Source organism: Sinocyclocheilus rhinocerous, unplaced genomic scaffold (genome assembly GCF_001515625.1).
Source record: "Sinocyclocheilus rhinocerous isolate Xijiao unplaced genomic scaffold, SAMN03320098_v1.1 scaffold65, whole genome shotgun sequence".
In the NCBI taxonomy this organism is placed as follows: domain Eukaryota; kingdom Metazoa; phylum Chordata; class Actinopteri; order Cypriniformes; family Cyprinidae; genus Sinocyclocheilus; species Sinocyclocheilus rhinocerous.
This window is the reverse complement of record NW_015662000.1, coordinates 875757-900799: the sequence shown is the minus strand read 5'-3', so window position 1 is coordinate 900799 and position 25043 is coordinate 875757. Positions and strand designations below refer to the sequence as shown.

The window sequence follows — 25043 nt, the reverse complement described above, 5'->3', positions numbered from 1 at the left end:
GAATGCATCGCTATTCCCGCGAGAGGCGAACGCACTCATGCAAACACTATCTACAAACTCGGGTAAATGGTGAAGTACTCACATCCCCCTCAGTAGTCCCATGAATGCATTACGATGAGCACAAGCCCTCTCCTGGTGAGACGAGCGCGTTCAATTCATGCTTATCCCTCACAAGAAATAAGCAATGAATGCAGAGCGCATCGAACTCCCTCGAGAGCTGAACGCGCTTGCTCTTCACCACACACACAAAGCAGGCGAGCCGTGTGAAACTGCAGGTATCAGAGCAAAGCCTCTGGCGAGAAAACATGCACACCTAGTCGTCTTTAGCTTAATGCTAACATAAACAAACAGTCAGTGAAGATGAAGAAGAGGATGGCGTGTTATCCCGGCGCCCTTTTATACTGTGATCGCGTGATCAGGGTAATGACGTCATAGGCTGTCGCCGGCCAATGTTATTGTCGTTTTTAGATGTATGCTTCAGACACCGGTCACGCTGAAGGCATTCCCCATAGCGACCTCGAGAGGATGCAGTTCGAAGTTCCCTCGAAAAGGAACTACGGTTGCAGACGTAGAGTCAACTTTCTCTCAAGTGTTCACAGACTGGCTTTGACTATTCCAATATGGCGGATGACTTATGTATAGCCACCCATAGAAACAGCCGCTAATGAGGCATCTATGTATATACAGTGTATCTATGGTTAGGGTTAGTAGAATAATGTCATGTACTTGTAAAGTCAGTAAAATGCCTGTAAGTGTGAACCAAAATATATATTTAACATCAAATATGTTCTGATTAGCTTTTATTGTGCCACCTCGCACAGTATTGTTACTTTCAGTATGAACAGACAAATCGCATCACACCTGGTTAGTCTTCGTTCATCATTAAGTCCGGATGCTGATGCAATACACACATCTGTGTGTGTCTGTAAGATTGTTCTGCAGCAGTTTTGAAACTGCACTGTAATAATAAAGGAAAATTTATTGCACCAGGCTGAATTGCTTTTTGAAGTGGAAGCGCAACAGTAAAAGCTAATTATATGACAAATGGCAGAGTGCAGGCAATTACATCCCTGTTTGTTTGGCATAAGCACAACACTGTGATCCAATTATTTTAGAGTTTAGAAGTAAAACACATCTGGTGTTTAAAGAAAAAGACCCTTATTCCCCTCAAGGACAGGATTTCACATTAAACACAGTGACTCAGATGTACCGTTGTTTAATTTGTAGAGTGGCGTTTTCGCTAAACACCGTTCCATAAAACCCAAAGTGGGCACACAAGACTGTTGATACTTGTTCTTTGTGTTAAGCTGCCTAAACCCACATCGAATTTTACCCTGTAGTCTCTGAGCAAATTTATCTTGCTGGCCTGAGCGGTAACCCAAATGAGGTAATGTTCTTCCCTGCAGTCTGTAGGGCCGTTGCACAGGAGAGTGCTGTGGAGGTGAGTGATGTCAGGGTGCAGGACTGATGCACAACTCTCACTCACTCAGGCATTCTGCATCCAGGAAGACTGCAGTGCAGTTGAGCTCTGGATAAATGTGATCTTTCTGTCTCATCCTGTTTCACTCAGGTACGCTGCAGCTGCGGTACAACTTGGGTGGTCTCAGAGAACCCTTCAGTATTGATATTGACCAGAGGAACTTGGCCAACGGGCAGCCCCACACCGTCAACATCTCGCGGGTGGAGAGAGACATAGAAGTGCAGGTGGGAAACACATGAAACTGACCACTCTCAATAATACAATCAGTATCATTGGTCAAACGTATCATGTAATACTCATCCAATAATACAGAAGTTAGCTTTTTTACTTCTAAGGCAGCATCTTAACTGAAATGAAACCTCATAAGGGACTGATTTAAAACACTCTACATGGGCAACTACTTTGGTAGCGGGTTGTTATCTGTGCCATACAAATAAATTTGTATATGAATTGCACAAAAAAATCTACTAAATCTCGCAGTTAATTTCACAGTAAAGGCGGTCAGTAGTTGATAAAAGAGCCAATTTTGTAATTAAATTAAATGATTTATAATATTATTATGTTTGTTGTTATAATAATATTATTATATTCATTATAAAATGAAATTATTTATAAGAAAATAAACTTTTTTATATAGTATTAGTTTGATATAGTACTGTAACAATCATCAAACAAATGTATATCTTAAGTACAGTTGTGTTACAGTTTAACTGGTTAAAATAATTCATATGCCTTTAACTTCATTAGATGCCTCATAAAAGGTCATAGGAAGTTCATAATTATTATGGTCAAATGTCTTGAATACTTGTCACTTTTCCTAAGTGGAAAGTGAAGCTTCCATCAGCAAGCAAAGTTTATGGATAGGCCTCAATAATGTACTTGATTTAGTTTTGATAAGAGCATTTCGTACTAGACCTTGGCTGTCTGGAAAAGTCTTAACAATTTTTCCTAACAGCCAGGAATTCCATGGTGCTTTCTCATCAGCAATTATCACCAGATCATTAGGTTGGAAGTTTCTTTTTGTTGAGGTCCATTTTGTTCTCATTTGTAAGCTAGGAAGATATTCCCGTTGCGTTGGCAAATTTCACGTCATCCTTTTTTTGCAACTTTTACTTAAATGCCCCCTTACAAGACATCCAAAACAAAATCCATTTCTTTTCAGAAATTCCACCTTCTTCTCCTGCTGCTGTAAATTGAAGTGTTGACAACTGGTTAGTTCATGATCCCCTGTACAATATGGACATGATGTATACAGGATATTTGAAGTTGCCGTCCTTCTAGTATCCTCTGTGTTGCCTGTAAAAGGAGTTTGAATGGCTACAGTTGATACTGTTGTTGCAAAGCTTTTCCTGCTATTGTTCCTTCCTTTTATGGGAAATCTTGATTAGATTGCTAGACTTTCTTCCTCCTTGGTTGTCCTGAATATTACCAAAGAGGGGATCTGAACTTATTCTCACCTGCTTCTCAAGGAAGATCACAACATCCTTCAAACCAGCCCTTTGGTTGGTTTCCTCCAAGATGTAATTTGCCGCTGTTCTCCATTTTTCCTTAATTTTATAGGGTAGTTTTGATAGAATTACACTTAGGTTAGCAGCAGTATCCAATTCCCTCATATAACGTAATTCACGCATCACATTACAACAGCCTCTTAAATACAGAACGTAACTGCGCAAGGCTTGACAATCTTCAGCCTTGATGTTTGGCCACTGTTGAATTTTCTCAATATATGCATTTGTCACTCTTATGTCATCCCCAAAATTCTCCTGTAGGAGGCGTTTTGCCTGCTTATAGCCACTACTGGAATCCATATGCATACAACTCCGGACTAGGTCTCTGGCTTGTCCAGATGTGAACTGCTCAAGGTAGTAAAGACGTTCCTCGTTATTTTTTGTTTTATTCTCAATGTTGTACTCAAAAGCTTGCATGAAAGGAATAAAACTCAAAGGATCCCCATTATAAACAGACACTTCTCTTGTTGGCAAGAGAACCATGCTCTGTTGTTTAAGTAACATTTCAGTCAGATCGGCCTGTTGTTTCAGTATGGTGTGAAGAATATTTTCATTTGCTGAATTGTCATTCATTAGTTGATTTGTGGTTGCACCATCAACTTGATCTTGAGTTGATCTAGATATTGTGCTCATTGGTTGCAATAATTGCTTACTTTGCATGGTTCTTTGAAGAGGAGTTTTTGGAACAACATTTATAGGTGCATAATTTGCAGGAGATTGCTCATGCTCACTAGTAATGGATACCTGAAAAGGCTTTCGCTGCTCTTCAAGTTGAGTGTTCATCATATCCATCCCATCAACTGGATTATCTTGACTATCTTGAGGTAATCTTTCATAATTCTTGAACACATTCATTTCAGCCTCTGAGGCAGCCAAATCAGTTTCAACTTTCGATTTCTCTTTCGTTACTCTTATTTTAGCTTCTTCTAACTCTAACGCATGTTTCTTTGCCAAGGAAGCAGCTCGTGCGATCAACACTGCTTTCTTTGCCTCAGCTTTCATACGTGCAGAGGATGCAGTAGATGACGCAGAGGATCTTGATATTCGACTTGAACAACTAGTGTGACTTGAAACTAGTGAGGTGTTGGATTTAGATTTGTTCTTTGAGACTACGGATATACTATCATCAGGAGCAACAGTACTTTCAAGTTGTGTCCCAATGTCCCTTTCAACTGGATTTTGATCCACTTGATCTTTTATCCACATTTCAGTCTCAAATAAAAAATCCTGAAAACACTCAATCTTTGGATTAAACCAGTTCTTATTGTCTTCATCCCTTTTCTCTTTTGACAACATTGCTTGCACTTAATTGTGAACATCGTTTAAGTCCTTCAGAGCAACTTTAAACTTCTCTGAAAGTGTTTTCACATTGTCTGGACTTCCATTTGTTTTACACAGTTCCTTTATCTCATTCATTTTCCGTGTGCATGCACCCAGCTTGCCTCTACGACTTCCAACTAACTGTGCCAAAGAATCTCCCTCTTCCTCTGGCTCCTCCATGATTTCAAATCAATTCAAACCCAACAATTCACAAATTCTTGCTGCTGTAGCCAAACAGTGCTCCTTTTGCACAGTTCCATCAAGTTCTTCATCAAGTCAAGACATCAAAGGGAATTACTCACAAACTTACTTTCCAGTGAATCAAAAGAATTGTCCAACTTGTGCCAGCCAGTATCCATCAAGTCAACACGCTTCAGGTAAGTATAATCCATTTATTTTCATTTAGAGTTTCCACTCTCACAAAGCAACCTACCGCCATGCGGTTGGACAATTGTTTGTATTAACTGACAGGCATCTTAGGCTGACTACTACATCCCTTTAAGCAGGACCCTACAGGTATTATTTAGGTGCAGTGACCGGTATGCAACACTAGAGGTAGGTATTCAGCTCAAGGACAAAAATGTATATGGCAATCACGATCTCAATAAATTTTACATATTCTACTCAATTCAAAAAGACAATTAAGGCAAAATTAAGATGGCTGTAACAACAGTATATAACTATTTGGTAAAAGTGCTGGTTTTGAATTAGAAATTGTATTACGGAAAATATTCTGTTGATACTTTATTAATGTAATTTACATTTTATTTATCTTTATTTATTTTTGTTTGATTTTATTATTAATAAATAATAATAATAATTGTAGTAATAAATATTAATAATAACAATAATGTTTTATTATTAATTATTACATATATTGGGTAAAAGTGCCCATTTTGAATTAGAAACTACATTATGGAAGAGTATTTTATTGATCATTTTCCACACAAAATAATAAAATTATTTTCATTATAATAAAATGAAAAATATGTGTAAAGATATATGCATATATTGTGTAAAAGTGGCCATTTTGAATTAGGAACTATAATTAAATTATTTCATAATAAATTAAACGATTTATAATAAAATAAGAATAATACATTTACAATAAAATACTATATATATTTAATTAAAATAACATTTATTTAAATATGACATTTTTGTAGCTCCATACCGCCATCAATGCATTTTGATCCATGAAGGATATATATGATGCTGCCATCAATTTTAGTCAAAATTAAGTATTTTTGAAGATGATGCCTAAAATCGTTGCCTAGATAGGCAGCTTTCTTGATTTCGTAACTGAATGTATATCTCAAATATGCGGGTATGTGAGTGGATGTGTGCCGTGTCTGTTACCCAGGATGCACTGCATTAGTCTCACAGGCCCAACTGGATAATTGAAAGCCCATATTGATCTATGAACTGAGACTCAGGGTGAACTGTAGATTTTATTATGTTCTAAATGGCAGGACACGCAGCACCTCGTGTGGTCGATAAGCAGGACTGCAACATGAAACGATAAAGCAGTGATCAAGATCACAGAAGCACCTGATCAGTAGAAAGTGTGGTCATATCAAGTTGCATTTGAGGGCAGGTGAAAACTAACTACAGAAGGGTCAGGGACTTTCAATTTTATGGCAAAGGCTTGTATGTGCTGGCCGGGACCCTCCTCGCCCCTCACCATCGCTGTAAGACATGTCCCAAGAGAATAATATTGAATGATAGAGGAGCAAAGATCATGTCAGATATACTGTGACCTTGTCAGCAAAAAAGTGGGCTTTGTTGTCTTGTTGCTTTTCCCTCTCTCTCTCTCTCTCTCTCTCTCTCTCTCACTCACTCTCTCTCTCTCTGACTCTTTTTCTTTCTTTCCGGTCAGTCTGTGTCTTTGGCTCCTGCTTTGTTCCAGGCTCCTAAATCAAATAATCAAATTCCCGCTGTCTGGATGGATGAGGCACAGCAATGATAAGCCCGTGGGCATGAGGCTTAAAGAAGGGCTGTAGCTCTCTTTAATTCTGCCATATTTCATTTCTTGCTACACAGCTCTGCCAAGCCTGAGATCCTACAGACCAGAGCTGGAAATCTGGCATGGGGTGAAATATATAGAGAGAGAAAGAGAAAACCATAGCCCTTTTACCCTGTCTTTATGGCCCCTGGGAACCCCGCTGACATTGCAGCAAATAGAAACCCATAGCCATCCTTCAGACAATGACCTAAGTGTATGAGGGGTTTAGGTGTGTGTGTGTCTGAGTGTGTGTTTATGACACTAGGGTAACTCTCCTTTATTTTCTTGTGTGTATAACTGTGTTGAGTGTCCTTTAGCACTACTTGGCATTTACATGTCCATTTGTCCACTATGCTTTTATGACAATAATAACAATAACAAAAACCTTTTTTCAATATCAAAATATTTTTTTCAACATCATTTTTATACATTAGTTTATAAGATTTAGATATGTACTGTATATAACGTTCGGGAATTTGGGGGTTTTGTTGTGTAGTGTAGTGTTGTGTTGTGTTGTGTTGTGTGTGTGTTTTGTTTTGTCGCTTGTGCTTACGCTGCATTTATTTGATTAAAAATATATTTTTTAAAATCAGTAATATTGTGAAATATTATAAATATCACATTTATTATTATTATCAATTTTTGTGGAAACGTTGCTACATTTTTTTTCAGCATTCTTTGATGAATAGAATGTTACAAAGAACAGCATTTATTTAAAATATAATTTTTTTGTAACATTATTAATGGTTTTACTGTTACTTTTGATCAGTGTTGCATAACTGCTAAATACCAATATTAATTTATTTTAAAAAAAATCTTACTGAACCCAAATATTTAAACCAGGGTTAATATAGTAAACTAATATATAAATTTAATCTAGCTGCAAAGGCAACATTTCTTGGTACGAAATAACTAAAACTAAAACTGAAAAATACAAATATTAAAAAAAAAGAAATTATTATTAAAAGAAAATATAAAAATATTGATAAAAATGTATTGCAATGACACTAAAATACACTGCAGAATACTGCTATGGACATCATTTAAAGGCAGGGACATCTCATTAACATGTTTTATAATGAATGACGATCTGCCACTGGAATTTGTGATTTCTTTATGCTGATTGGTCATTGTGGTTTTTATCAGTCATGGAAAGTGTCCGTGGCAGTGTTCTCTCCAGCATGACGCATTTTAATCTATCGCTTCTCCACGGCTCCCTCTTCATTCTAGGGAAATTACAAAACAAAATCCAATTGCTTCCCCACTCCTGATATACATCTACTTATGCAGAGGCATAACAGAACCTGGAACCTCCATAATATAAATGAATCGTCACAGGTTGATCAGCAACACTGATATTATTGCATATTATATTAAATATATTTACTTACAGTCCTAATTGTAATGATATTATTTACATTTCAGTTTTAAATCATATTAAAGATAAATGTTCGATTACAGACCTGAGTATTTATTCATCAAAACAGTCAAAGATTGTGATAAAATATTTGTGAATTATTGAGGAATCAGATTCTGATTTAGCATTTTAGATTTCTGTGATGCAGGTTTTGTCCACCTGTGCATTTTCCAGAAGAGTAAAGAGCTTGCTTCAAAAGGAATATGAGATGAGAGACAGTAACATCAGTCCAGCTGACCTTTCCAGACACCCACGCCTGTGATATTTCTTTTGAATGAAACATCACACTCTTTTTGAATCAGACAGTGAAAGGTCAAAACATAACTAAGAGTACAACCATGTGGGAAAAGCAAACAGATGTACTTGATCTTTTAGAAGTTTTTGAAGATTTTTGTTAAACCCTAAGGCAAAAAGCAGAGCGTACTTTCATTTTGGGATGTATTATTATTTTAGATTAATGAATACTTTTGGGGTTCCCACTATCAGGTCAACTTTCTATCAAAGTAATGTGGTGGACCTTGCACTATGTTTTTATTATTGCATTAAGCCCCTTTTTCACTATATCTGACAAGAAATCATTCATTTCCACTGGAGAACACTAGGAGCTGTGTGGACTTCTAATTGTATGGAATTTTTGGATCCCATTTGAGCTTTAGATGTGTTCAAATACATCAGATCTGATGACCCGATGTGATGTATTCTAACCTATGAGATTTGTGAACAAAGTGAGAATTACCAATATTTTTCCACTAAAACATTATTCTTTAAACACCATTTCAGTCAAATTGGTGGTTATGAATAATTGTCAGAAATTTTATAGTTGTGAAATAGTGTTTTTTGTTGATTAGCCCTACTTACTATGTTTTTTTACACAACTGTTGCCGCCTTACTGCATATCAGGATGATCTTTGGACTAAAAAAAAATATGTAAAAAATGATATCAAGCCAGGGTTAATGTACACAAAACCTAAAACTATTAGAATGTTTTTGTTAATTGAAGTAAAGCAGAAATAAAATAAAAATAAAAATATTAGATAACAACTTTAAGCACTAAAATTATTGAAAATAAATACAAACTAAAACTGAACAATCTAAAATTGAAATAAAAATAAATTAACAACTAAAATAGCAACATTACAAAACAAATAAAAATGTATACAAAAGTACATAAAATTGAACAAATAATTAAAATGATTGTGAAAAACGGATAATCATCATATTGATAATCATTTGCTTTTGTGGCTATATTCATACATTAATTATTTATTCATTTTACTATGGTGAAGTGAAGTGTCAGGGAAGTGTTTTGCAATGTTTAATATAATATAATATAATAATTTATGTATAAACAAATAAATATATTATTTATATATATAAATATTTTAAAGGAGTATATTTTGGTAGCATTTTTACTGTCTTTATTGGGGGAAAATGTATACGAGTGTGTATTTGTGTGTTTGCAATTTTTTTGTAAATTTTATAATTGTATTTAGAATTTATTGCATTGCATTGTTTAAAAAGCATACATTTTTGCTTTATATATATATAAGGGAAGGTGTACATTTTATATATTTATTTAGTCTTTCACCACTTTAATTACTATTTGGCTTTTTGGTAACACTTTATTTCGATAGTCCACTTTAGACATTCTATTAACAGTAAGTAACTTTGCAACTACATGTCAACTAGCAGTTAGTAGAGTATTAGTAGACTGTCTGCTTAATATCTTCTAACACTTTCTTTGTCAACATTCTACTAACCCTAAACCTACCCTAACAGTCTACTCTGAGAGTTAGTAGACATGTAGTTGCAAATTAATGAGAATTAGTTGACATAGATACAAAGTTACTTATAGTTAATAGAATGTCTAAAGTGGACTATCGAAATAAAGTGTAACCGGCTTTTTTGCTGTTCAGTTTCATTTATCATTTAATGATTTTGTTCAGTTAACTCTCATTTGTTGTTTATTTCACACAAAAAAACAGGGTTACGGTTTAATTTTTATTTATTAATCTTCTTAGTTGTTGTTCATTTGGTTGATTGCTGAGTGACAGGATGCCATCACCTGTCAGCAGCAATTTTGGTTTGAAATGTTTCAAAATCTTACAAAAATGTACCTAAAAATGCACCTTTCCAAAACTCGTTTCTTAGAACGACTCATGTCTATTAACTCCCACTCTCTTTTCCATCATTTTATTCTTTTTTCGTTTATCACCTGTTTATTCGCTGTAACTCTCTAAGTTGTTCTCTCAGTGGGGTTGTGGCTATAACTCAAGCTTGTGCTGTCAAAGCAGTGAACGCCCCAGGGGGATCTGGCTGTGGCCTCCCAGGCCGAGTGTCCTCTCTCTGGGTGGCGGCAGTGCAGGAGGGGCCCTGTCAGATAGGAGGCTCTTTGGATGGAGATTAATTATAGGCCCACAGCAGGGCTCATTAGCACTAGCCGTGTCAGAATGGGGCCGCAGCACCACAAGGGACAGTCCCTCTCTCCATGTCATCCCTCCATCCCTGCTGCCCATTAGTTTGAGAGGTAAACAGGTTGAAAGCAATTTAATTTGGTCACATTATCCCGTTGACGAATGGCAACACACCCTCCTCCATTAGCAGCGGCAGAACCACAAGCCCACGAGGTCTTCTGAGATTCACCAAGCGGTGAACGTTAGCGGTGAGGGAGGGCTTCCCCTGCTTGATTTACCCGGCACAAACGCACCTGGGAGGCGTCTGAATAAACATGCTTGCATTTATCAGTCCGCCACATCAGTGGAACAAATTAGAGCTGAAATATGTCAGGCAAACGCTATTGTGTTGGACTCTCCGTTTCTTTCTTTGAGGCTAATTTGTATTCACGGCAGTGCGCAGCGATGAGAGCGCCACTTTCACAACACAGAGGAGACTAAGAGAGCAGCCGTATCTTCAAGCACAAAAAAGTAATTTAGCGGAATTAATTCTTTTTAATACCGAGGCTAAGATGCCTCATGCTAATTAGGAGTGCCAGTGAATCAGCAGTAACGGGGGTAATTAAAGCTGTCACCGAATGTGTGTGTGCATGTGTGTGTGTGGTTGCATTCAACTGTTGCCGCCTTACTGCATATCAGCATTATCTTTGGACTGAAAAAAATATATATATATATTTAAAATTATATCAAGCCAGGGTTATCATTAACGAAAACTAATACTATTATAATTATTTTGTTAATTGAAAACTGAAATAAAATAAAATATAAATATTCCATAAGAACTTGAAGCACTAAAATTATTAACTGAAAATAAATAACAAAATCTGAACTAAAACTGAAACAGAAGTAACATTAAACATAACAAATTGAAAAGTTAGTAATTAAAATGAAAACAGACAATATAAATAATATAAATATTATAAATAATTACTAATTAATTCAAAATATTAATAAAAAATGTAATGGTATGTAAATAATACTAATTATTATACTACAAATTAAGCTACTTTGTTTGACAAGTGTAAATGTATAAATGAAAGTGGCTCTATATATAAAAATGCACAAATCTGAATCTAATGCTGGTTCGAACCCTGAACTTTTTAAACTCTACATGTACACCTGGAAGCAAATGTTTAAAATATATATTAATAATAATAAAATTACCTATATTGTGCATTTGATTGTACTGTATATTCAAAATACTGCTGTGCAATAAGTAAAAGTAAATTATATGTCTAAAAGTTTATTAAATTAAATTATTATTTATTAAATTAAATAATATTATAATTATAACTATTATTAAATACATAGAAAAAATAGTAGTAGTAGTAGTAAAATACATTACAAAGTATATTTTAAATTATTTTTATAATACTCTGTTATATATTTCAATGATGTTTTATATCAGTTATATATAGTACATTATATAAAATGTATACATTTTGTAAATATGTAACAAATAAAACTCCCTCATTTTAAGAGGTAACAGTGAATTGTAAATGCTGTGGTGCTTTGACTGCATGGTCAGTGATTAAATATTTAACCAGTAGATGGCACCATTGCCCACTATAGAGAAATATTAATTGCATGGGCAATTTGTACTTGACCACCAGCAACAGACATTTGTATATAATTTAGTTTCTGTGTCTTTCTGTTTTCTTTTCTTACTACCTGTCTTTCTTGTAGCTGGATCATTATCCTCCCGTCAGCTACAGCCTGCCAGAAGCCTCAGACACACAGTTCACCCTGGTCAAGTCACTCTTCCTGGGTAAAGTCTTTGGTAAGTGCTCTCTGTTCCTTTGCAAACTCCCCCAGGCTTGGATTAACCGGTAACCTCAAATGTTTTTTTGTTTCACTTTCTTAACAATAAACTGTATTTGTGAGTTTGATTGTAAGACAAGAGCATAGGTTGACGATTATATAGTATCCACAGAATATTTTGGTAACACTTTACTTAAAGCCTTTGTGTATAATGCATTATAAAAGTAGTTTTAATGCATTAATTATGCCTTGTAATGCACCTTATATATTGTACAATCTAATGAATAATTGTAACCACAGTTAATACATTATAAAATCTGAATCTAATGCTGGTTCGAACCCTGAACTTTTTAAACTCTACATGTACACCTGGAAGCAAATGTTTAAAATATATATTAATAATAATAAAATTACCTATATTGTGCATTTGATTGTACTGTATATTCAAAATACTGCTGTGCAATAAGTAAAAGTAAATTATATGTCTAAAAGTTTATTAAATTAAATTATTATTTATTAAATTAAATAATATTATAATTATAACTATTATTAAATACATAGAAAAAATAGTAGTAGTAGTAGTAAAATACATTACAAAGTATATTTTAAATTATTTTTATAATACTCTGTTATATATTTCAATGATGTTTTATATCAGTTATATATAGTACATTATATAAAATGTATACATTTTGTAAATATGTAACAAATAAAACTCCCTCATTTTAAGAGGTAACAGTGAATTGTAAATGCTGTGGTGCTTTGACTGCATGGTCAGTGATTAAATATTTAACCAGTAGATGGCACCATTGCCCACTATAGAGAAATATTAATTGCATGGGCAATTTGTACTTGACCACCAGCAACAGACATTTGTATATAATTTAGTTTCTGTGTCTTTCTGTTTTCTTTTCTTACTACCTGTCTTTCTTGTAGCTGGATCATTATCCTCCCGTCAGCTACAGCCTGCCAGAAGCCTCAGACACACAGTTCACCCTGGTCAAGTCACTCTTCCTGGGTAAAGTCTTTGGTAAGTGCTCTCTGTTCCTTTGCAAACTCCCCCAGGCTTGGATTAACCGGTAACCTCAAATGTTTTTTTGTTTCACTTTCTTAACAATAAACTGTATTTGTGAGTTTGATTGTAAGACAAGAGCATAGGTTGACGATTATATAGTATCCACAGAATATTTTGGTAACACTTTACTTAAAGCCTTTGTGTATAATGCATTATAAAAGTAGTTTTAATGCATTAATTATGCCTTGTAATGCACCTTATATATTGTACAATCTAATGAATAATTGTAACCACAGTTAATACATTATAACACTTATCAATTCATTGTTACACTATGCATTTCAAATTTGGTTATAATATTATTTACAACAAAATATAATGTATTATACCCTTTAATAACCTTTATTAAATAATAAGCGAGTACACCGTGAATCCATTTTCCAAACCGTGTTTTTGGCTTATCCTGAATCTCTACGGTACACCTATAATAAGTGTTTATATTCAGACTATTCTAGAATGGCTCGGTAGGTACCGCCGCGGAGTAGCCCAGTACCTGCGTGATTCATCATAGACATAAACAGAGAGAAGTAGTTCCGGCTACAATGTTCTTCCGCAAGACGCATGCAGTTCTGTTTATTAACCGCTAGAGCGCCAAAAGTTACTGACTGCAGCTTTAAGTAAAGTGTTACCAATATTTTCTCTCTTCTCTGTCTATTTATGATCTTTTAACCTTTAAGAGTTGAAAACTCAAACCCTTAGAAATTCAAAAGGAAATGTGCTATTGTGAGTTGGTACAGACAGAAATTAGTATTAAAACACTGTATTGCCTCAGTTCAGCCACTAGGTGGTAATAGATCATTCTGTGGGAATATGATTTTGGTGCATATACTGTATGGCATAATATTAATAATTTATAATTTAGTATTAAATCTTTATATGCTTTGTTATGCTGAATGCTTGTTTACATTACAACAATTTCTGCATATACAAATTACAACTTATTTCACAGAATTAGTAGGAATTAGTATAATAATTTGATTCCTTCTTTTTCCAGTACAATAATACTGTGTAGCAATTCACATAGGAAGTATGTGAAGGAAATGATATACCTTGCTTTGTGAACTCTGGGGGCACAGAAGGTCAGGAATATAATTTCCTTCTGCCAGTCCACAGTGTCCTTGAATGCCCTCTAAAGATGTCAGTGGCTTTAAGACAATCGCTTAAAGGTCTCTCACCCGGAGGCATATAACAGACATGCACTTTCTTCAATGAATAACGATGAGGCACCAACCAGAGCCCATTATGCTCAATTCAGCGCTGTCTGCTGACACGCCAAAAACAGCAAAGTGACCCACTGTTGTTACCAATAGCAGGAGGCGGTTCAGTCACACAAACACCCAAAGCCTGGTGGCATTATCCACCTGCATATACATTTTTAGCAAAAATCATGTACAGTGGAAAGCAAAAACTGTTTCATCTCTCAGCCGAATCTGGTGTACTGGTCCACCAGAAAACTTCTAATCTTCTTCCTGTCTGCGGGCGCATAATCTCAGCCGTGTCTATCAGAGCGTGCTGTCTTCCTGTTTCCACAGTCTCTGGAGCCTCTGCATCAATTCATGCTGAAACTGTCCACTGCCCTACCTGTCTCATCAATCATTTATGGCTGGAGACCTCTTTCACATCAATAAGCCACACTCTTTCCGCATGTTCTGCTTAAGGCAATGTCCATGGTTGACCTGCAAGCTGTTTGTCATGGAATATTTACCTTAACATATTTGGGAGGAACAGCTGTGGTCCCATAATGCCGTTGACATGTGGCTAGAGCTTTGTGCTTGCAACATCCTACTTTAAGTATTCGTTGATGCTTTTTGTGCAGTGGAAAGGAAGAGTTTGTGATGGTCCTGTTTTGACTGAATTTTAAGTTAATTTTACATGTGATAAAATGGTATGTGGTAACAAAATGCTGTGCTATGATATTCTTTTAGTGCATAGTATAAATTTATGCTGCAAATTGGGATGTGGAATCTAGTCTTCAGAGCTTTCCGACATTTTCAACTTCTTGCTGTTAGACAAAAAGCATAAAATCATGGCATACACTAATATTGATGAAATAGTATGTAATTAGATTGCACAAATATCTTTTGGTATTAGATGAAATACAAGTCATCACAGTGCATTCTGGGATTGCCTTTGCCACAAAGGTTACATGCAGGGCTCAACAGTAAGGATTTTTTTCTGCTGGCCAGTAGTTCAGATTTTTTTCTTTGCCCTGCCAAAATTTTATGTGGCCTCACCACAAAATAATAATAAAAAGATATATATATTTTTAGAAATGCATTTATTAAATGCTAGAAATGTTTGTAATATAAATGTTTTCCTTATCAGAATTTTCCTTATTTTTGTTGTCATTACTTAATGAAATTGTAATTACTTTTTTATTTTATTTATTAATTATTATTTACAAAAGGAAAAAATGCAACAATCTAGAAATTATACAGATATTATGTAACTTCTTAAATGTATAAATATTTTTGCTGGAAAACAGACATACTGTAGGTTGCAAAACATTGCAGTATGATGTGTAGTTTTTACAACACAAACATTCTTTAGCAAACATTCTTGCTAATGCTTTCTATACTTTTCTAGTCATTTTTACAAATATGACAAAATATAATTTATGTTAAACTAGCTAAATAAATTCTGGGTTAAGTCTTGGTGACAATCAGAAGAATACATATATACTTATACGTGTGTGTGTGTGTGTGTGTGTGTTTGTGTGTTTGAGTGTGTGTGTGTGTGTGTGTGTGTGTGTATATATGTGTGTATATATATTTATATAGATATAGACTATATTAAAGAAAACATTTAAGTTTGTATCCTTACTTTTGAGCCCTGTATATGTGATTCAGACAAATTTATTCAAATTTAATTCAAATAAAGCTATCTTAAAACAAAGCAATTATGGAAGCTTAACTTTTGGAACATCCTTCATGTTGTGAAAACCTATAATGCTTTAAAATGCTGCAAATGACTTCCAGTCACATTTCATATCAAACCCTGAGATGAATTTAGATTATGTCAAACACTGTGAATTAAATGTTCATTCTAAAGAGAGCACGTGGGAGTTTCTGGGCAATGAGTAAGTTGATGATCTGGCAACCTCAATCTGTCATGCCTACATGCTCAGAATGAATCAAGACAGATTGTTATAGAAAACAAGAACTCCTGACATGGAGACATGAAAAAAAGTGAAAGTAAGTCTGTGAACTCCATAAGCGCTGTGACAGGAAACACTGGCTGCTGACATCCTCCAGTTGTTCAGGTGATTGTTTTCTGTGTTGGCTGATGCAGGATAGCACTGCAGGGATTCGTGAGCGGCGCAGAAACTCGTTTAAGCATCCAGATATAAGTTCCTCTCAGAGCCTGTATTCATGAATCAGGCTAATTGGACATTGAGCTGAGTGTGCTATCTGTGTCTCCGGACCATAATTGCATTTTAGGGAATCAGAGCAATAAGACTGGAAGAGGAGGAAAGATCATTTGAAACTGGCTGAAAGCATACAGCATTCGTGATTGTGTTGTTGTCTTTAGGTACTTTATATGTATCAGGGTGATGCAGTGCATAGTATTGTTTTTCTCATTCAAATTTGTAATAATTAGGGCTGTCAATACCTCCTGTATTCATATTTATTTATGATTTAGTCAGGTTGTTTTTTGTTAGTTTGTTTGTTTTGGTATTTAATACATTTAGGTCGTTTAACGCCTTCAATTGTGAAGACATTTATAATGTTACAAAAGATTTCTGTTTCAAATATACAGTATGTATAGATGCACATACACAGAGACACACACAAAACAGCTGTGTATGTGCTGTATACATTTTTAGAATGCATAAAATTACTAATATTTATGGCAGTTATCACTGAAATTACACCACATCATTCATTTTGCACAGTCATATTGAATCAATTCAGCATATTTAATTAATCATATGCTTAAAAGCATTGATTTTGACAAACCCAATAATAAAATAAGTGTGGTTAGGTCAGACAGTGTTTTAAGGGGAAAGTGCAGTATGTAGTACTTTGTTCATTTGATATGCTGTTGGCAAAGATGTTGATGATACAGCAGTTTGAGCTTTTGAGAAACCACATGCGGTCTCCATCTCTCTTGTTTCTCCTCTGCGTCTCTCCTCTGGTGCCAGGCTTTTAGTCTTATCGATGGCACTAGGAGACTGATTTGATCAATACTGAATCTTGCTATATCAAGGTCGTCTGCAAGAGGATGATTTTGAGCAGAGAAAAAAAATTTAGTTTGCCTTTAATATGAAATATTTTTTTAATATTTATAGTGTCTTGCTAAAGCAAACACATTTTTTTATTATTGTCCATACAGCGTTAGTGGTTTATTCTGAACATCTTAAAACAAGTGTTTGACTTCACAGCTATGAATGATACTTTGAAGGAAATGTTTCTTTACCGGAACAGATTTGAAGAAATTTAGCATTACATCACTTGCTCACCAACTGATCCTCTACAGTGAATGGGTGCCGTCAGAATGAGTCCAAACAGAAGATGAAAACATCACAATAATCCACACAACTCCACCAATTAACATATTGTGAAGTGTAAATCTGCGTTTTTGTAAGAAACAAATAGATCAAGGTGTTTTAACTTTAAACTGTCAATTCTGGACAAAATATGGCTAAGTCCATAATCCATAATAATGCTTCCTCCAGTGAAAAGGTCCATTCCCTGTTATCCTCTCACATCAGAATCCTCAGACATATTTGTTTGCAAGTGTTTTGAACTGTTTTTGCTAATAAGCGTTGCTTGATCTGTGCATATTTCTCTCCTGATTCAGACAAGATGATTTTTCACTAGAGCATGCCGTAATATGGATATGTATTTTAGCAACAGTTTTAAGTTAATGGTGAATTTGTTTATTACAAACACAGATTTTCACTTTACAAGACATTATTGATCGACAGGAGTCCTGTGGATTATTTGGACTCTCATTCTGATGGCACCCATTCACTGTTGAGGATCCAATGGTGAGCAAGTGAATAATGCTAAATTTCTCATTTATATCTTGAATGGCCGGAGGGTGAATAAATCTTCAGCAAATTTACATTTTTGGATGAACTATTCCTTTAAATCATGCTGTTTGCTGAGAAGATGTGTGCTATTACTTTTCTAAACAGTTAGACTTACAGTTTTCACTTAGCAGATAATAAAAACAGCCAAAGAAATCCCATCGATTTACATTAAAAGATGTTTGGTCTAGTGTCTACACATAATTTCATTTATTCTGTCTGTCAGAGAGTCAAGCATCACTTTGTATCCCCAGATATCCCAGAGCATCACACACTGTTACCGACAACCATCACATCATCACCCACTCAGCACACACTAAACTATGTGAATTTACAGTAATTGGCAATGAGATAAAGCTAATTAAATGACCATGTGCTTTATGGCCCCTGGAGGTCGCATCAGACATTAGTATTCAGCATTCCATCACAGACTCCGCCTCCAGCCGAGCCGCATGGCTGTGATGATCTTAATTCTGAACCGATAAAGCAGTGCGGTTCACCAACCCCACCCCGCTATCAGAATTCAGCCTCTGTCCCGGTGTGCTCTCACAGGCGGCTTTGTCCTGGATGAGTGGAGAGGCTTTTCATCTGAGGTTATTAACAATTCGTTTCTACGACGTCAGCAGGTTTTATTATTTTTTTAATTTATTATTATTTATTAAGTTTAAGCAATAATGATTTTAATAAGTAATTACGAAATATAATAATTCGTTCCACGATTTAGGCCTACTATAGGGAATGAACGAATTAACGAACGAATGAATTCGTGGCAGCTAAGCCTAAACAAGAGAATGAATACTTAATTCGTGGCCATAATTTAGACTAAACTAAAAAATTAATTCTTAATTCGTGGCCATAATTTAGTCCTAGCATAAAAGAGAACTAGCCTATTCTAAATTCGTGGCTGTGATTTTGTCTGCATGTCATGATCGGGGCTCCGTACAACCGAATATAACCTTAGCCTACCTGTTTATTCATTTATTATGGTATGTAACTAGCTCACCTTTTGCTGCACCATGTTTGCATACATCTTCGTGCTTTCTGTAATCAATATGAATCTGTACTAACTTTAACAGTCTCCCCGCACTCCCTCTCAGTTTCTTCTCCCTGCTCATTCTTAACTTAGATTTTTTTACTTTACATTTATGTATAAGGCTTGCAACTTCGTTGAAACAATGTCTGGACTCCATAACTGCTCTACTATTCTCGATCTCTACAGATTCTCGATCTCGAACAAGCAAATCACCAAACGGCATTCTGGGTGGAGCGAGCGGCGCTGAGCGTATTGAGCGAGCGGAGCGGAATCTTCAGAAAGGCGCTCTGCGCTCTTAAGGAAATATTACCACTCCGCTCCCCGCTCCGCTCACGCTCCGCTCCGCTCACATGCTCTGGTGCTGCTTTATGACACTCAGATCCTCTGGAGTAGTGCTTCTCAAGCAGGGGGCCTCAGCACACCTCCAAGGAGGGGACGCAAGATGGCTTAAAATAATTTAAAATAAAACAAAAAAAAAGGTTTAAAACAAACTAAAGCAACAAAAAATGAAGATGGAAGCTGAAATCATATTTTAATTTGTTCTGTTAATAATTGCCTTTTTAAATTATTTATTTTATGCAGTTCAATTAATGTAATTTATTTATCATTTAATATATATACTATATATATTTATATATATTTATATACAGTGGAGATCCGAATTTGAAGGAATATTAGGTGTAGGTATACCACTGTTATACTAACATATTTGACAGAATAACCAAGGCATTTCAACAAAAACCTTTTATTTTGTTGAGAACACAGTGATCAAAATTAGAGAACAGTAAGCACTGTAGCACGAAAGAAGATTGCAACAAATTTTGTAGGGTTACTGCTGTCAGAAATTAGTAGGAAGTGTATAGGCCCTTACTTTGAATGACTGCAGCACATCTTCGGCTGCAGGACATCACTAGTTTCTCATACTGCGCTGGTGTGATATTGGTACAATCTTCTTCCAATCTCTTCCATAGTTCAGTAACTTTGTTGCCAAGGATTTTCCAGAGATTTTCAGTCGGATTTAGATCAGGACTCTGGCCCAGCCATTTCATTATTTCAGTGTTCTTTGCTTCAAGGAACTGCTTTACCCATTTTGCAGTGTGACCGGGGGGGCATTGTCCTGCATGAAAATTGCTGGCTGATTGGGTGATAAATGCAGGGAAGGAACTGCATGTTGCCGCAATAGGTTCTGATAAACATTTGCATTCACTCTGTCATGTAGCTGTCTAAGAGGCCCAACTCCTGCTGCACAAAACATCCCCCAAACCATGACACTTTCTCCTCCACCTTTCACTGACTTCTTTACACACTCTGGGTTCAGTCTTTCTCCAGTTTGACGCCGAACATAATGTTTCCCATCAGACCCAAATTAAACTTTCTGTCATTATTAAAGTGAACTTTGGACCAATTCTCCTCTGTCCACACAACATGATCCTCAGCAATGGTGAGCTTAGCCTTTTTATTCCTTCTGTTGATGAGAGGTTTGTAGTGCAGAGTGCACTTTCAGTCCGACTTCTCTTAAACGTGCTGAGACAGAACCTTACCCCTTACCCCAGCACTGAACTGGTGAGCAATTCCAGCTGCAGTGTTGAACCGATTCCCTATTGAGAGTCTCCACATTATCCTGTCTTCTCGTGCACTTGTCTTATGTGGATGACCAGCCGTTTTGGGGGACTTGAATGAATTAGTGTCATTTTAAAGCTGCAATATTCTAGAAATCACAGATTTTAAATTACCATCTTCTCGTGCAATGGCTAAAAGGGTCATCCCTTTGGCCTTCATGTGGACCGCCTGTCGTAGGGTTTCAGTCATCTTAGAGCGGCCTGCCATCTTGCAATTTCAGTGAAAATTAGAGGAATGCTGCCAGTTAAATAGGGTTTGTCATATAATTAAGGAAAATAGCACCAGGTGCTGGATTAACACAAATAACTTGTAGGTATCTGTAAGTGTTCTCTAATTTTGATCAGAGTTCTTTTTTTTTCTCTCATTTAGGTTTTTTATACTGTGCTTCAGAATACGATTAATTGATGAAATAGTCTTTAAAAACTGCCACTCTGCCCTGCTCTCAAATAGGACTAAGCAGTGACCTTGAAATATAGGAAATTGTAAGTTGTTCTCTAATTTTGATCTCCACTATATATATATTTTTTTTTTTGTTTTGTTTTGTTTTGTTTTAAGCTTAATAATTTTTTAGCTTAATTTATCAGGAAAAAATGCCTAAGTTTTAAAAAATGGTGCGTGCTTCAGAATACGATTAATTGATGAAATAGTCTTTAAAAACTGCCACTCTGCCCTGCTCTCAAATAGGACTAAGCAGTGACCTTGAAATATAGGAAATTGTAAGTTGTTCTCTAATTTTGATCTCCACTATATATTTTTTTTTGTTTTGTTTTGTTTTGTTTTGTTTTAAGCTTAATAATTTTTTTGCTTAATTTATCAGGAAAAAATGCCTAAGTTTTAAAAAATGAATTACAAACTAGAAAAGTCATGTAAATTCATAGTTATTACAAAGTGAAGAATATCCTTTTATTATTGAATTTTTTATTTATTTTTTTATTTAAAATGGTCATGAAATGCCTAAAATGTTATATTATGTTTCTCATGGTTATTTATGAAGGTCCAATATTTGTGATGACAAAATTACCATTTTGGTTTATATGTATGAAATTCTCAAACTGAAAACAAAACTCTTCTTTTGGGGTCCAATTTTGTTGATAGTCTCAATAATTGTTTCAGACATGTGTCTCGATGCATCAAAAACGCACCAAAGTTAGATTCAACAAAGAATATTCAGAGGAAAAGAAAGAAGACATTTTTAGAGGGAATGTAGGACGCCTTTGAAGTCTATTCCACAGTTTTGACAGGTTCCCACTGCAAGATAATGAAGGGAAAAGGGTTGAAGGAGAAAAGGGAAACTCTACAGGGAGAAAATGACTCAAATATGATACATTCAATTTGGCAAGTTTTATGTTTTGAATCTCACTCATTCCATCCCGTCTTACTCCCCATGAAGGAGATAAATTACCGATTTACTATAATTAGCTGTTGTACATAGATGAGTTAAAATCCCTGATAATCCCAGTGGTTTTTGAAGCAGTCGCCTCGTGTTAAATGAGTTTGCAGTGATTCAGCAGGTTTGTGCAGGTTGTTTTAAAAGCGAGCATAGCAGGTGGGAGGTAGACACCTGTTTATCTTTCTCAAAGAAACCAAACATCTCTGAAATCCTTTTGTCAAGCATCACTGAAGGTTATGTGCTTTCATGCCTGGCTGTCTCCTTAATGCAACAAAATGAGATTCTGTCATTTTTATGTTGTTTTTCTCCTGGCAGGTTTTTAGTGATTTCTGTGCAAATCTGCAGGCACCTCAAAGGGATGCAAATACTTCAAAAGATTTGATCTCTAGCAGTTGATTTATTGTTTTAGAGCATTGTTTGTGAAGACGATTTTTATTATTGCAATTCCCAACAACATATACACTGAATTTCTTTAGGCCTCTTCAGATGAGACTAGCTTTTCCTGAGGAGGGTACGTTTCTTTTGCAGATGTACTTTGTGATTCTTATCATGTCCAAATTCAACTTAAATATTTTTTTCTCAGATTCTATTAATATAATTCAGACCCTCCGGGAAACCTAATGCTTTAAAAATGTCTGTCATTGTGGTGTTTTTTTTATTTTTTTACAGTGCATCTCCATTTATCTTTGCATTTAACTTAAAAAAAAAATATATATATATATATCAGTGGTGAGCGGTGACTTTTTTTAACCGGGTATGCTGAGTGATAAGACCAACCCCAACCCCCCCCCATCCTCCTCATCCCCCATCAGCTAAATGATTTTTTTTAATCCCAGTGAATAGGAGTTAAAACTCCCACCCGGGTGACACTACTCCAATAACAGACCATGCAAAATACCCAAAAATATTTAAAATATTGCAAAGTAACGTTGCAACCTTCCAAACAATTCTAAAATCAGAGAAGGACCTTAACTGTAAGCGACACGAGCATACGCAAAACAAAGGGAACAATGTGATGTTTGTTATTATTAAAATTTTATATAGCCCATTTTTATATATAAAATGTTTTATAAACATTTTTATTTTTTATTTTACCGCTTGGGCAATAACGTTGACAATAACGTATATCTTCGACATACGTTGTCTATGACCATAAATGTAAGAAGATATGTTTTCAGTGGACATTTAAAATTTGCTTTGCTTGAGAAAACAAAAATATACAGTTATAGTGTTTTTTCTTTTGATTTAGAATTATTGGCACCCTTGGTAAATATGATCAAAGAAGGCTGTGAAAATAAATCTGCATTGTTAATCATTTTTATCTTTTATTTAAAAAATTCACATACATCTAACCTTTCATTGGAGAATAAGAATTTAAAACGGGGGGAAATATCATTATGACAAAAAATGTTTTTCTCAAATACACATTGGACACAATTATTGGTACCTCTAGAAATTCTTATGAGTAAAATATCTGTGAAGTATATTTCCATTCATATTTACAAATTTGAGCATACCAGGGTGATTATGAACATGAAATTATCCAGCCATGGCTTGCTGTTTCACAGGAATATAAATAGGAGGGAAAACAAAGGCCAAATTCCCTTAATCATCCATCACAATGAGAAAAACCAAAGCTCTCTAACCTCATCAGGCATTATAGGAGCTGTTATTATGCCAAATGGAGGTTTCAAAAAGCATTGAATAAAAGGGTGTCGTTAATTGTGTCCAATGTGTATTAGAGAAAAACATTTATGTCATAATGATATTTCCCCCCATTTTAAATTCTTATTCTCCAATGAAAGGTTAGATTTATGTGAATTTTTTTAATAAAAGATCAAAATGATTAACAATGCAGATTTATTTTCACAGCCTTCTTTGATCATATTTACCAAGGGTGTATATATCATATATATATAATGATTAATCGCATCCAAAATAAAAGTTTGTGTTTGCATAATATATGTGTGTGTACTGTGTATATTTATATGTAAGGAATAATTGACGACGGGCCGTTGAATTATTAGAAAAATAATTCAACGGGCGAGGTGGTGATGCATTATTTTTCTAATAATTCAATGGCCCGTCGTTTTTTTTTAAGGTTACGCTTATACTACGGTTACCACACCTCAAGACATCGATCAGATGATATATTTAAAGGGATTCGTCCGGTTTTTGTACTTAAATCGCTATTGTGAGTAGGATTATTTCTTCCGCATCTCATCCAACGCCTCTTTTGCTAGTTCCAAAACGTCATTTTAAAGCTGGTAATGGAGGCTTGAGCCGTTGATAGCATTCTAATGCAGTTATTAATGAAGTTATTAGAAAGAGAGCGAAACAGAGACACACAGAGAAAGAAAGAGAGAGCTTGTGTGAATTAGGCTACCTCTGTGCGTCCCTCAACAGTGTTCGGCAGGAGCGTCTCTAAACAGCGCTGTTATTACCTCGCTAGTGAGAAATGTCATGTGTAGCCTTTAAGTTGCTACACTATATAGGCTAACTGATAAAATCGTCAGGGCAGCGCTGACAACACCTTTTTGTGCAAACTGCGAGACCGTAGTGTGCGTGTGCGAGCACGTGTGATTGCAGTAATTCCTGTGTGCTATATAGGTACTGTATGCTAATTTCCGTTATTACAGTTAACTATGCGAAGTGATATGGAACTGTAATGCGGTCAAGAGAGCTGCCTGGAACTACGTTCGCCGTGCGTTTCCCTGAAAATAATTGCACACCTCAGAACGTTCGTCAGCCAATCAGATTCTAGCATTCAACGGCCCCGTAGTATAACATTTTAATAATCTACCTTTAACAATCAACATTTTTTCCACTATAAAAGAGCCTTTTATGGAATGTAAAGATTCCATGGATGTTAAAGCTTCTTCATGGAACCATTGATCCCAATAAAAAGAAAACTTCATTTTTTTCAGAGTGTATCATCGGCAAAAA

At 35.3% G+C, this 25043-nt stretch overlaps 1 protein-coding gene across 1 annotated transcript in view; it reads left to right on the top strand.

Moving 5' to 3' along the window:
• The window catches only part of cntnap2a (contactin associated protein 2a), a 408589-nt gene that overhangs the window by 363816 nt on the left and 19730 nt on the right, over window positions 1–25043 (top strand). The window contains exons 21-22 of the mRNA XM_016537023.1: window positions 1571–1704; window positions 11870–11963. Coding sequence (XP_016392509.1) covers window positions 1571–1704; window positions 11870–11963 — 228 coding nt within the window. The remainder of the gene's footprint in view (window positions 1–1570; window positions 1705–11869; window positions 11964–25043) is intronic.